This window comes from Neolamprologus multifasciatus, chromosome 11 (assembly GCF_963576455.1).
Source record: "Neolamprologus multifasciatus chromosome 11, fNeoMul1.2, whole genome shotgun sequence".
NCBI classification, from domain to species: Eukaryota; Metazoa; Chordata; class Actinopteri; order Cichliformes; family Cichlidae; genus Neolamprologus; species Neolamprologus multifasciatus.
The window spans coordinates 28,922,576-28,936,323 of NC_140449.1; the positions used below are offsets into that span (position 1 = coordinate 28,922,576).

The 13,748-nt window shown below is 38.7% G+C and overlaps 1 protein-coding gene across 6 annotated transcripts in view; it reads right to left on the bottom strand.

The window, feature by feature from the left end:
* The window catches only part of bbs9 (Bardet-Biedl syndrome 9), a 175,927-nt gene that overhangs the window by 144,887 nt on the left and 17,292 nt on the right, over window positions 1-13,748 (bottom strand). For all 6 annotated transcript variants that reach the window (XM_085176809.1, XM_085176811.1, XM_085176813.1 and 3 more), the window contains 7 exons: window positions 11,524-11,608; window positions 10,882-11,065; window positions 6,587-6,716; window positions 3,731-3,912; window positions 2,675-2,751; window positions 2,511-2,564; window positions 2,300-2,402 (listed from right to left, as the gene is read on the bottom strand). In XM_085176809.1, the coding sequence (XP_085032935.1) occupies window positions 2,300-2,402; window positions 2,511-2,564; window positions 2,675-2,751; window positions 3,731-3,912; window positions 6,587-6,716; window positions 10,882-11,065; window positions 11,524-11,608 (815 nt within the window). The remainder of the gene's footprint in view (window positions 1-2,299; window positions 2,403-2,510; window positions 2,565-2,674; window positions 2,752-3,730; window positions 3,913-6,586; window positions 6,717-10,881; window positions 11,066-11,523; window positions 11,609-13,748) is intronic.

The window sequence follows — 13,748 nt, forward strand, 5'->3', positions numbered from 1 at the left end:
CGTCATTTGACATATGACCACATCTCTAGTGAGATTTACACCCTCACAGGGACAGTTCTGTAAATCACAAGACAACTTGAAAGTGTTTTGTTCGTACAAAACTTTAAACTGCAAAATGCCAACTAGCCAAGCTACAAAGTGAGGCAATAACCTCAGTTACCTTTCTGGAATGAGATAAAAGTGCCACGATAAAGCTGCTTTTTTGTTTGGAGCAGCTTATTCAAGGCTGCATTTTGGATGTTGTTAAATTTGGCACACGAGTCAGTTACAGGATTCATTCCTAAAAGTTTGTTTTCACACACAAGAATTCTTCAGAGACACACCATCCGTGTTGATACTGCATGCCATCTGCGTCATATCAATGAATCATGGCTTTTTTCCTGTGCTATATTTTTTTTTTAAAAACAAGAAAAATGCTTCTCATTATTTTAATGACTTAGACTTTGATTCCACTGACAACAATGCTCATTTTAGCACCATTTACAACAAGAAATTACTGGGTCCATGCTATAATTATGTCACTCCTGACTTTATTCTTCACTCAGTTGCAGATTGCTAAATGCAAAATATGGACAGCACGTTTGTATGTGGAATGGAGTCCAATTTTGAGTCTGATAGCAGATTTTAAGCTGCCTTAGCGTGAAGACATATTCTGATGTTCTGTGTTTTTGAAAAGTGACACATTCTTAAAACTCTGGTGGACAGTCTAAAAGAGCCATAACACAAAAAGACTCTGGGTGGCATGAAGACAAACAACATCTAAATGCTTGGAAAGCTTTGTGTAACCACAATAGCAAGAATCTGGACAGATGCTTATATGCAGCTACTTAGAAATATGATCTCGATACCACAGAAGAGAGTGACAAGAACAGCGAGGTTGAAAGACTGGCCTTTCTTGTGGTTGTTGGTTTATAAAGAAACATCTAGCCTGAGAAAAAAACTGTTGCACAAACTCCTACTGATCCGACTCCTACTAATAGTAAGAAACTTATTACTCACCTGTATTGTTTTTATTGTCTTGGGAAGCTTATAATTAAGCCTCTTAAAGGAAGATTAAACAGATACATAAATGCAGCAGAAGAAACCACTGGTTCAAACTACTAGCAATCTGTAGGCGTGACTGAACGCTGCAAAGATGAAGAGTCCCAGTCCATATGTAGACTAACAGGCAGCGCAAAGCACCGACACCAACAGGGTTAGAGGTTTAACTCCCAATAGGCCCACACATTTTTAAAAAGTATGTTCTCATCGCACTATAAGGACGTTCTGATAAAAAAAAAAAAAAACTCCCTCCAACTGCTTTACATTATGCACACAGAGTACATGTTAAAAAAAAACAAACATAACAAAACAGAGGACATACAGACAGCTCAAAGTGGATGGATGGATGAACATTGTATTACAGGATGAATAATGTTCTTTTAATGAGCCGACAGAAGATATCACTGTTTGGGGTTAGTAGGCTATGTGTGTGCAGTGTCTGGGTAATTCATTTCAAAGTTACCGCTGTCTGGGCTCAGTGGCCAGCAGCTAGACTAGAGAACACATAAGACTAAAACTGACTGATAAGAGCTGAGAAAATAAACACACACCTCTCACTCAGTCGAGGCCAACGCATTCATCTGTAAAAGGAGGAGGATTGGATAAAATTTGTGTGTGTGTGTGTGTCCTCAAATGATTCAGAGATGGACTGAGGCTGCAAAAGAACAAAAAGTGATCGATGACACTGGATGATGAAAGATCATACACCAAACCAGCTGCTTAGAGTTTCCATAAAAATGCAGTCATTGTATTCCCCTACGATCCACCCTTACATTCTTTCCTTGGCACTTCTCCTTTAATTTTGTGCATTTCGCCAACACTGCACGTTTCCTCAAGTAGAAAAAGGTACTAATTACTGCTAAAGGTTATATGTCAGATTTGCTATTAAACATGTATTCCTTTCTGTAAGATGGTTTTTCTTTAGTGCTGGCATTCTGTTTCATAGGTTTTCCATCAGGACAATCATGATTTAAAGGAACTAGTTCACACAAATTAGAAAAAGTTACTTTCACACAATTTTCAAGCATTAATAAATCCAACCCAATCTACCACCTCTAGCCAAACCTGTCTATTTGTCAATGCCACTGTCTCCAGTGGAAAAACATGGACAAAGGCAGAAATCCCAGAAACAGATCAGAATGTCAGATAATTGGAACCAACAATAGGAAAAAGAAGAAGAAAAGGTTTTACAGGCATACACATAGACAGGCGCCCAATCATAACTCGCATATAAAGACTACAGCTACAATTAACTGACCCATGGCCTCAAGGACAAACTGCTCCTGAGTAACTGCCAGAGGAGGCTGGACACCAATACTCAGCTTAGATGACTTCACCACACTACTGGCTTTCACCTTCACCTGAAAAGAGAAAAATTATGATGGTAGATGTAGACAGGATACTGGTAAAGGGCAGATAAAATTCTGGCACACAAACTGAGAGGAGAAACAATGATTTTAAAGGTTCACCTGTACGGTCACTGAGGGGACAGGCAGACCATTGATATCGTGGATCAGGGCTTGCTATGGACAGATATTAAAGGGAAATATGACTTTCTATGTTTATTATTGCATATGCATCTAAATGTGCCAATGTGAGTTTGTTTTTTTATGTGTGTTTTGTGTTTGTTTACCGATGGGTTGTCCATGCTGGAGGAAACAGTGGTAGTAATGCACAGGTCATCTTCACTATCAGTTTTGGGCAAAATGTCTGAAATACCAACAGTTTAATCTCAAAACACTGAACCGATGTGTTTATTAGTCAATATAGCATTTCACCACATTTTGAAAGACGGCATGATACTTGGTCAGTTTGCAAACAAATCAACCAGCATACAGAGAGGACAAAAGATAAAATTCACATTGACTTGTTGTTAAAGGCAGTTTAAATTAAACCTAGTGTGGCAGTCTTAAATGTATTTTATATATACACACACACTGTTACAGTCATTGATGCTCATATTAAACATGGACAGTCTCAAATAATGAGGTCAGTGTATGTACAAGAGCCAGAAGCTTCAGACTGCCCTAAACCTCCTGGACCTGTTAGATGTCAAAAAAGGTAATTTCTTAATTATGGTCATCTCATACTCTCTTACTCTCTCACACAGACCTGGCTATGAGCACAGCAGCCCCTCCCACCTCTTTCCAAGGCTTCTGTTTCCCATTCAGAAGGCAGTTAGCTTAAACCAGTGGTTGTCAAACTGTGGGGCAAACCCAACTGGTGAGGTATGGATGCACTGCAGGTGGGGTGTTGACAACCAGGTGACAAATATCAAGTGAAACTAAGGTGGATATTTTCAGTAAAAAAAAATTTATTCTTAGCGACTGGACCAGATCTTAGTCTAAGATAAAAAAAGGAACTGTGAATCATTTTGAACTGTAAATCAAGCAAAGCCACTCTAGCAGAGTCCAGGATTTCAAATATGGAGCTAAAAATGCACATAAAAGGTCACCTTAAGGAGCAAAAATATCAGATACTTGCTGCTCAGATACTCCAATGGGAAATTTTACCAACTTTAAAGTGAATGTAGACAGTCAATTGATTCAAAGAACTAGTCATTTAAGAATGACAATATGATTAGATAAACCTAGGATCAGACAAGAATGATCAAAAGTTGCCTCTTAAGGGCATATGTTGGTATTATGATAATTAGAAAATCTGTATTATGCTTCCAGCAGTCTCCTACCCTGAGTCCTGGTGGCTTCTCGGATGAATTTCTGCAGTTTCTTCATCTCAGCTTCCACCTGCTCGTAGTCAGCCTCCCTGGCATCCACCTTCGGAGTTGAAAAGAAAGAGGGATCTGTACCCATGTAAGAGCACAGAAGATGACCATCTGAACTCAGACTGACCACGACTCCCTTCACATCCCTGAGAAGAGCAGAGAAGAGGAACGTTAACTTTTTCCTAGTGTGCTACTGGTCGTTAGTCAAGAACTTCTGCCAAAAAGGTCTACTGTAGTTCAAAATTAGTTGTTTGCTCCTTTAAAACAAGTAAGCTAAATGCTTATTTAATCCTTTGAGAAAAAGCTGAATATAAAGTTCAGAACTAATTTATAATATGGAACCAGATTAAACAAGGGAGAGCATGAAGAAATGCTGAGTGATGCAATAATGTGTTTTAACTGTGTGTGTGCTAACTGGTTGCAGATGTGTTGTGTGTGTATGTGTGTGTTTTCTGTTCCAGTCCAGTGAGACGATAACACATACACTCAGACCCACACATGAGGGGGTTCAGGTCAAGAGCAGCAGCCGGCTCCACACCTGCACAGGAGGGCGTCTGAGGGGGCATAAAACTTTCACTTTACTGCTGCGGAAACACTCTGTCACGCACACGCACGGGCACACACGTACACAGAAAAATTTATATTCATAGAGCCATGACCAACTGCTACAGAAACGCATTCATAAAAGTGATGGTTCTCACATTTATTTAAAGCCCACAGACACACACACACAGAGACACACACACAGACCATGCTGAATAATAGCTCAAAGTTCAACTGAGAGAAAGATTGTTGCGTACGCATCAACTAAAGGAACTCACATAATCTACCAGCAGTGTTAGGTAATACATACAAACAGGATATGTGACAATACAAAACTATGTTGCCAGAATTTATTTCAATCTTTAAAAAACAAGTAATAAAAATGTGGCACTGTGTACACTGTTTGTTCCAGTGTCTTATTACCTTGCACAAATCAAGGTTTGAAAATATTTCTCAAAGTATTGTAGTAGTGTACAACACTAGTTCCAAAAAAGGTCTATAAAAACAGAATGCAATGAAGTGCAAATCTCATAAACCCATATTTTATTCGCAACAGAATATAGAAAAACATTTTTTGTAATGAGAAACGTATGGTTTTAAGATGTAATGTGATGGTAGCAACATGTCATAGCAAAGTGGGCCAGAGGCGAAAAAGGGCAGGAAAAGTTAGTAGTACCAAGGAGAACATTTTGAAACGAATTAGCTTAACTGGCAACCAGTCAGTAACATGAGTGTATAAAAAGAGCATCTTAGAGAGGCGGAAGTTCACCAGTCTGAAATTGTTGAACTATTTCAGAATATTGTTCTTCAAAATAAAATTAGAAAAACTTTTCAACATCTACAGCACATAGCATCATTAAAAGATTCAGAGAATCTGGAGACATTTTTGAAGAAAAAAAGGCCGAAAATAAATTAAACTCAGTTAAACTTTTATCTGAATCAGAATGCTTTAATAATCCCTAAGGAAATTATGTTTCCCTGTCATTCCTATTAGAGTCAAATCATAACAACACCTCAAGGTGCTTTGTACTGTGAGGCAAAGACCCTACAATAATCAAAAATCGAGTCAATATTGGATGCACATGATCTTCAGACCTTCAGGTCACACTGCATTACAAACAGGCATGGACGTGGTATGAGCTCAGGAACACAGTGTATGAACCCTGTTCACCATGTCATCCACAAATGCAGGTTAAAGCTTCATCATGGACCGAAGAAGCCATGTGTGAACATGTTCCAGAAATGATGCCAACTTCTCTCGGAGCCAAAACTCATTTAAAATGGACTCAGGCAAAGTGGAAAACTGCATTCTGAGGGGCGCAGAATACGAAGCTGGATTTCCACCAGAATGGTTGTTAGGCCCAGCAGTGCTCGGAGGTTAATAGAGCACTATCTACCAACAATAACACATAGTATGTTTATCAAAGTGAGCAATAGGTTCAGCTGCCATCGGAGCAACTGAAGGTAAACTTTTGTCTGGTTCATTTCCCCCCTTTTTTTTTAAAGTTCTTGAGTGCTACAAATGCATCTTGAGGCTATTTGTTCACTGAATCACAGTTCTGATTCAGATTTGGTCCATGTTAAACTTGAAGGATCCCAAAACGGTGAGAATATTTAATCTGGGGTTGGCAATAAAATGCAATACTGCCTCCAAAACACAAGAACTCCTGGAGCACTGCTATCAAATAGAGATAGCCAGAATGAGCTGCTGAAGTGATCGTATGTTGTTTTTGTGTGTAATGGTTTTGTTTTGTGTGTTCCTATCCCACACTCTGCACGGTGTCCCACCAACACACTAAATCACCCGATGATTATCAAATGCTTTAAAACAACACAGCCTCAAACTAAACCAAACAGCTACCCAGACACACACTATCTCCCGCATCTAAAACACACAGGCACACACACAACCAAAAACCACATCATTTTTCAACCGTGTTTGTGTTTTGCATTGTAATTGTATCAAATTGTGCTTTGATTGGAGTTGTTTGGAAAAAGACAAAGGATTGCCTATGGCTGGCCCCTCCCCACTACGCTCTGATTGGCCAGCTGGAAGACATTGTCGAGTAGTTTACACACTGGATTTCACAAGCTGATAAACACAACATTATATTTGCTGTAGGTGTGTGTTTGTTTACATGTATAATCACTGCTGTGTACACTACATGCACTGAGCTGTCCTAAGCTATCCTTCATCTTTATATTCCTCAAATGGTCATCTTTAAACTAGGAAAATTCTAATATCAGATTCCTTCATTTGCTGGAGGTTATACTCACAAATAGTTGGCAACACGCACAGCCACGGGGATAAAGGAGAGCTGGGATGCCCACTTCAAGGTCACATCCTGGTAAACCAGCAGCATGTTGGTGTGATTACCTAGCAACAGGTTTGTACTGCCATCTGTCACTAAACACGACCACAAAAAGAAGATTAGAAACAACAGACCTTAACTATCATGGCATTTTATTTTTAAAAATAAATAAAATAAAACTGGCTTTCAGAAGTTCAGACTCCATCACCTAAAAAAAGTAATTCGCTAGTTTTGTGTCAGATTCTCAAATTTCAATTCACAAATTTTACCATGCAGCGTAGTAATAAATTCCTCTGGTGGGTGGCATTGCCCTGTAAGAAGTTCCCACAGTAAAGAAAATCACTTTTCACGTCTGGTTTGTATATAGAAATTTTGTCATCTCGATTTTTCATTTTGAGACAAGGTCACCTTTTATAGGTGTATATACAACTGAAGTTCCACATACACTTTCTTTCATGACACATGGCTTGAAACCTTCAGTATAAATACTACTTACATTTTAGTACTTATGTTTCACACACACACACACATCCAGCCAATCCCACCAATGGCGCAGTTACCACCAGGAGAGATCTGAGGTGACGGCCACACGCAAAACAAACACACCTCACTTACACTCACACACACACACACTCGTACACATACTCACACAGTGGAATACGTAAGTTATAATATAGTAACAGCGGTCAGCAGGGTGGCACAGTGCAGGGGTCGAAATGACAGAGTGTGTTGGTGCCACATTAAAGCAAAATACACACCTTACGTCTCCACATCAGCCTTATAATTACAACCATATTATAAAAATTTCCAACCTGTGTTCTTCGTTCTCCTTCCTTTCTAGGCCTTTTTTTACCCTCCTGGCCCACTGATATCTCCACATCCCATTCTTTTCTTTCTCCTTTTCCTTATCCTGACATCTCTCCCCACATCCATTCTGGCCTCCGCATCATAGGTGCCACATCATGATCCTATCTGAATGGATCTGTCACCCATGTTATCATGTTATCATGATCCTAGAATATCATGTTCCTAGAAGTAGGAATCATTAAAAATCATGCAGGAGCTGGTCTTTGATTGTAAGGCTTCAGATAAGCAATGAAGCCAATAAAGTTATATGACAAAATAAGATACAAACAGCATAAAAGAGGTAGACTGGGAGGGCGAGGGAACTGGTCGAGCAGGCAGCTGTGAAGATGAGCGCCAGAAAGAAAGCAATAGGAAATGCTAAGGAGAGCACTGTTGTCTATCCTCATCTACTCCAATCTCTAGACTATGAAGACACTATAGAAATCCACTGAATGGCCCTGCATAATAAAAGAAGCCCTTGCTGCTTGTTGGCTGGCAGCTCCAGCAGTTAGACTGTCACTAAATATCACACTGTTAAAAATAAACTCTAGAGAGGACTTTTGTTTGTTTTTGAGAGTGAAGACTGCAACAGCAGTCTTGCTCCTGGGAATTGTCATCATCCCTCAGTCATGTGGGAATTTTTATGTGGTTTTGACTGTTGACAGCAATCATGTCCCAATAAAAGTTGCTTTTGTTGAAATGACACATTGGGGATTGAGTTTATAGACAATTTCCAAGAGTAATTTAAATAATCTAAATAATATTCAGAGTAGACATTGGAGGGAACTTTGAAAGCTGAGATATTTTAATTCAAAAATGGAAAACAGATATCATGGCCACTTTTTGCAGTCAGTCCACGAAGACTCCATTCTGGATCCTTCCTCCATAGAGTCAGAGTATTTTATATCAAACGTAATACCCTCAAAAAATGGGTCTATAGTACATTGTCGCATAAATTAAAGTGGGCAGAAGCACTTTTGACGTTGTTTTTGCTCCATTTTCAGGAGGTTATACAGAGAACTGTATTGCTAACTAAATTAATATAATTAGTGTTGCTTATGGTTGAAAGTGACAGTTAAGCAGCAATCGATAACCACGCAGGTAAGGCATACCCTTTTTCTTCTTAACAATTTTAATATAAAAATCACAGCTGTCCCCAGCTGCCAGTGCAACGTAATGGGACAGAAACAAGGAGAGCAATACTTTATTGAAGTGCTTTTGGAAGCACTCCAATTAACAAGTTTTATCGGAAACTTATGGTTTAAAACAGAAACAAAGCCATGAAAATGGTTTCTGGATACAGATCGATTTTATGCACTTGAATCAAAGGGTTTCTGAGTCATACTGGTTTCTTAGGCAACCACAACATCAACCCAAATAATGGATGCGTGACCATGCAGATCGTAGGCCACTATGCATGTGTGTGAGAATGTGTTTATGCACACCTCTTTTTGTGTATGTTCTCATATTACTCATTCTAAATGACCACAATCAGGCTGCAATCTGATACAATTGTGCCGCTAATTGCTAATTATTGAATAATGGAACTTTGTGAGTACGTGTGTGTGGGGAGAAAATCGATTCATTTAGTCAGGTGCAAGCTTTCAGTAAAAATGACAGCAGAGTCGGCCTCCATCGCCTCCTTCTCTAAGACCAATTCAACATCTGTAGCCAGGCTAACACACATCCACCCACAGCATATCCTGTCCATTGTGTGCATGACAAGCAGTAGCCTCTTGCCTCAGATGTGACGCCCTTTCAAATGCAGCTAATAATCACCACACTGTACACCTCTTTCTCTTTCTATTTTCTCCCCATCAGAGGTGAAGTCAGGGAGAGGTGTTCAAAGCTGGAACCCATTACTGTTTAACAAACACACACATACGTACCCGTGGGTGTACCTACAGTAATGCCTATGATTTCAATATGCTGCATACTCATTATGACAAAATGAATCCTGTGATCACGGATCCTCCCGTACCTAAATATCTTTAAATTACTTCTTGCTGACAACAAAAGGTACTATTGAAGCTCGTCATTTCCTGCTATGTTTTATCGTTGCTGTAGGTTGGACATGGGAACAGTTATGCCAAGCGATTCAGTGCATGCACATCTTAATCACTGAGATGCTGCATTTAGCTAAATCTATTTGAAAACGGTTGGAACTGATGAGCAATGTGGAGAAAAAAATCTAATCACTTGAACTGAGCAAGTTTCATTGTTTAGATTCAAAACCAGCACTTGACTTGCACAACACAGCAGAGAGCAGTTTTCAACTTTTTTTCATTAAAAAAAAAAAAACAAGAAAAAAAATCATGTGTGCTGGTTATTTAGCAACAAACAGCAGCCAGAGATTAAGTAAGACACAGATTTGCCATCATACTTAGTGACTATTTAAATGCTAAAGAGCCAGATATCTTATTCAGCCGTTCATTAAGAATAAAATTGAAGGTAAATGGAGGTCTAGCCTAACTCACAAAGGAGCAGAAAGAAAGAAAGAAAGAAAGAAAGAAAGAAAGAAAGAAAGAAAGAAAGAAAGAAAGAAAGAAAGAAAGAAAGAAAGAAAGAAAGAAAAAGAAAAATGCACTAGACATAAAAAGTATTTTTGGACAAAAGTACAGTTTATTACCTGTATTATATGTGCTATTCATTCTTCTTTTGGCACATGTCTATAAACTCTATTGTTCAGCAGTCAGTTTTATTTATGTAGCAGAGCTATTCGGTTTATTCCATCACATTCTGCCAAAAGCAGCTTCCTGTAGAGCCATTCACATGGCAGTATGCCATTCCAGTTGCTTTGTTTTTTAGTATTTTATCCAGTTAGTCTTTTGGAAGTTTGCTTATGGCAGGTGCACTGAAGCATACTGAATGTTGTGATTCTGTGTTTCACCTCACTCCAGGCTGAACACATCTGAACTTTGCCTCTGCTGCTTTGGCAAAATATGAAAACTAAGGGAAAAGAAAAGCCTTATCCCTTAGTTTGCCGTGTGAACCTTTGCTCTTTGTTACAAGTGATGCTGACAACAGGTCCATGTTTTTCTATAAAACTAAAACTAATCACTACCTTTGAAGAAAAATATACAATTTGGACCTTCTTCTGGAAACAAATTGTTTTGTTTCTGCATTATGATTTGTCCAGAGAAACATGACTGGTGTTTGCTTTGCTTTTTTGAAACTCAGCATCCATCACTTTCCATCCTATTCTCAATTCTCTGTGTCTAACATGTTTGTTAAATCATTATTATTACACATTCAGCCTAAATAAGTGCTGCAGCAGAAATCCTGCCAAAAACCTACAAGGAATATTGTTATTCCTAGTACGAATAAGAATAATAAAAAAGACTACAATAAGGACTGCGAAAGAGAAATATCCCTTTATAGTGTGTCAACTTTTTGTCTGGTGTCCTGGGTTACCCGAGGCATATGGCAGGAAGCAGCTGGGGTTGAACTCCAGCTTCTTCATGAAATGGATCTGCCCATTGTCACGGAGACAGTAGATGTTCCTCTCACCCAGGATGAAGATGTGGGAAGAAGCATGGGAGAAAGAGGGCACACAGAGATCCAGGGCCTGCTCTCCCAGCACAAATACCCAGTCAGGCTATGGGAACACACAAAGACACAGAACAATGTCATTTATTGCACAAAAAAAAAAAAAAATTGTATGCGTGAATGTCAGCCTGACATGTGCGTTGTCTGAACACATTTGATAAAATGTTGTGCAGTGCCTTTTTATTAGATACTTAATTTCCATTTACCATAGAAATGGGTATCAGCAAAACTTTAAGCTCTGCAAATAAAGATTTTTATGTTCAAATTCAAGGCAATAGTGGCGACCTTTGGTGCTGGTAGAGAAAAATTCAAATAGCATGAACAGTACATTCATAACTGCTCTGACATTTGGATTCTATTATTCACATTTGACTGAAAATGAGGGGATCCCCAAGAACTATCGAGGTTCAGATATCACTCAACCCACAGTCTTTAAACACTAATCACAACACAGATAAACAAACAATCATGTCAAAGAAAAAATAAAATATGTGTGTTAGTGCTCACCGTCAGCCTCTTGCCTCCAGTCTTAAGGGGTAAGTTGGGATCCTGTCGACTTTCTGCTTCTGTAGCCACAGCGAGAGTCTCATACCTGACAGTAAGAAAGACACAGACAGCTACTTTTTCTGTGTACGTCGTCTCAGACAGAAAACAAATAACTTTTTTTTGTTTTAAACACACAGTAGGAGAAATTTAAATTGTGAAAAAACTGACAGTGTTGGTCTAGAACACTTTCCATTGTCCAAAAAGTACTAGATATTCCCCAGCTATTCTAAAAAGCCAAACTACAGTTTCTCAACCATTAGAGCAAAACCACAACAACAGCACACAATTCGTGTTCAGAATAAACAAACCCCTGCAAGCATTTTATAGTCACCTTCTCTTTTACAGGTTCTCTGTGGTCAGTCAACACATCACAGACCTACCGTTCCCTTGAACCGTGATCTATCAGTTTTAATCAGTGAGCCGCAGGATAAAGTGGTCAGACTGATCGGTGGTCAGTTGATTTTGGCATCTGCATGTTAGGCTTTTTCCAGTAAGAAGCTGGCAGTCATAGCAGCTTAGCGGGAATCTATCCTTCTTCCCAAACACCTGGATGAACAGAGCTCCAAACCTGACTGACCCCAATTGCACACCACAGACCAAACACTAAATAACTGCTCATTTATCCACCAACCTTCTCACTCTGTTTTGCATGTTTTGACACAAAGCTGTTGTTAATCAAAGCAAGCAACCCTGAAATTGACCTTTATTGGAAGGAGCACAATCCAACATGGCTGCTACTTTAAGGGTACTAGTAATACTTTATCTTAGCCTCTTTTTTTTATTGAGTCCTCAAATATTTGTGCAAAGCAACAGCACTTTCAGTACACCATATTCATTATGTATACTAGCCACACGTGGAGCTGCTACCGGGTTAAAATTGTAATGCTAATAATTTAAATAACTGCTTTTTTATTAATATGTTTTTATGCCCATGAATCTGATTTTGGGATACATAAATAAAAATTTATTTACTTACTTTAATTTACAAATTGCATCGACTAGAGTCTCATTTGTACTTGGTGTATCTTCTAATTAACTGGCCTTATCACGTTAGCATTTAAACAGCAGACAGGGAAAAAATACTAGCATATAATGTAAGTGTGCTGAAGTTACATTCTCACAGAGTTTTGACTTCAGGGCATACTTAGTTTTGTTATGCTTTTCAGTGTCATTCTCAAAAATGCGCTTAGAGTTAGTATGTAACCTAGTATGAAACTGCGGCGAAGCTTTAGTATATACACTGTAGGCCTTTTGGTCACTTGAATTACGAATTTCTATTTGTAATCTCTAACCCAGACAAAAATGTAAATAAAAAATAAATCAAATTTCAAGCTCTGTAACTTCACGTGCAGCTCAGTATGGCTTTCATAAAAAGACTGTGACTGCCTTCTTTTGGTTGAATTTGACTTATTTCATGTATCACTCACTGCAGAGAACACTCACCTCTCTCCCCTTTCCACTCCTCTAACAACATTTTCGTTTTATACCTGGATAAACCTGATTACCACATGTGACTCGAAGAGTGATGCTAATTCCTCGTAACATTTTGTATAAAATAGCAAATGAAGTGTTCTAACCTTTGATTTTTGCAATACAATGCAAGATTTATAGTTTTGAACTCATCCGTACAGTAGCGCTACCCGCTTAGCCCTCTATGAGAAACGGCGAGCAGACTAATGAGCTTTATGGATGACTGCCAGTAAAGAAACCTTTTCATCACGCCATGACCATTTCCTGGGAAAGAAAATGGACTAAAAAATATATTAAACATGTCAGGGGTTTTAAGCTTTTAAGGCAACACTCAATGGATCGACAGACCAGCTCCTGCATGAGTGAAGGGATTAAATTCAGCCTAATAATACTAAAACAACACTATAAAATAAGTATATTCTTTCACTCTGCTTTGATATTTCATAATTATTCCACTCTTCACTTAGATGTTTTACTAATCATGGGATAAGAGGTCAAATGGATGAATTAAAACTGGACATGCATGCGCACGTGTGTGCGTGGGTGTGTGTGTGTATAATATGAAAGAGGGCCAAAAAAGACAAATATCACTGACAGTGATATACACATACACTTTTTTTTCTATTTGTCATTAAAATACTGTTTCCAGTGAACATGGTGTGCGGGTTGGACTTTGTGTGTACAGGAGTGTGTGTTTAGGCAGTATCAGTCATCGT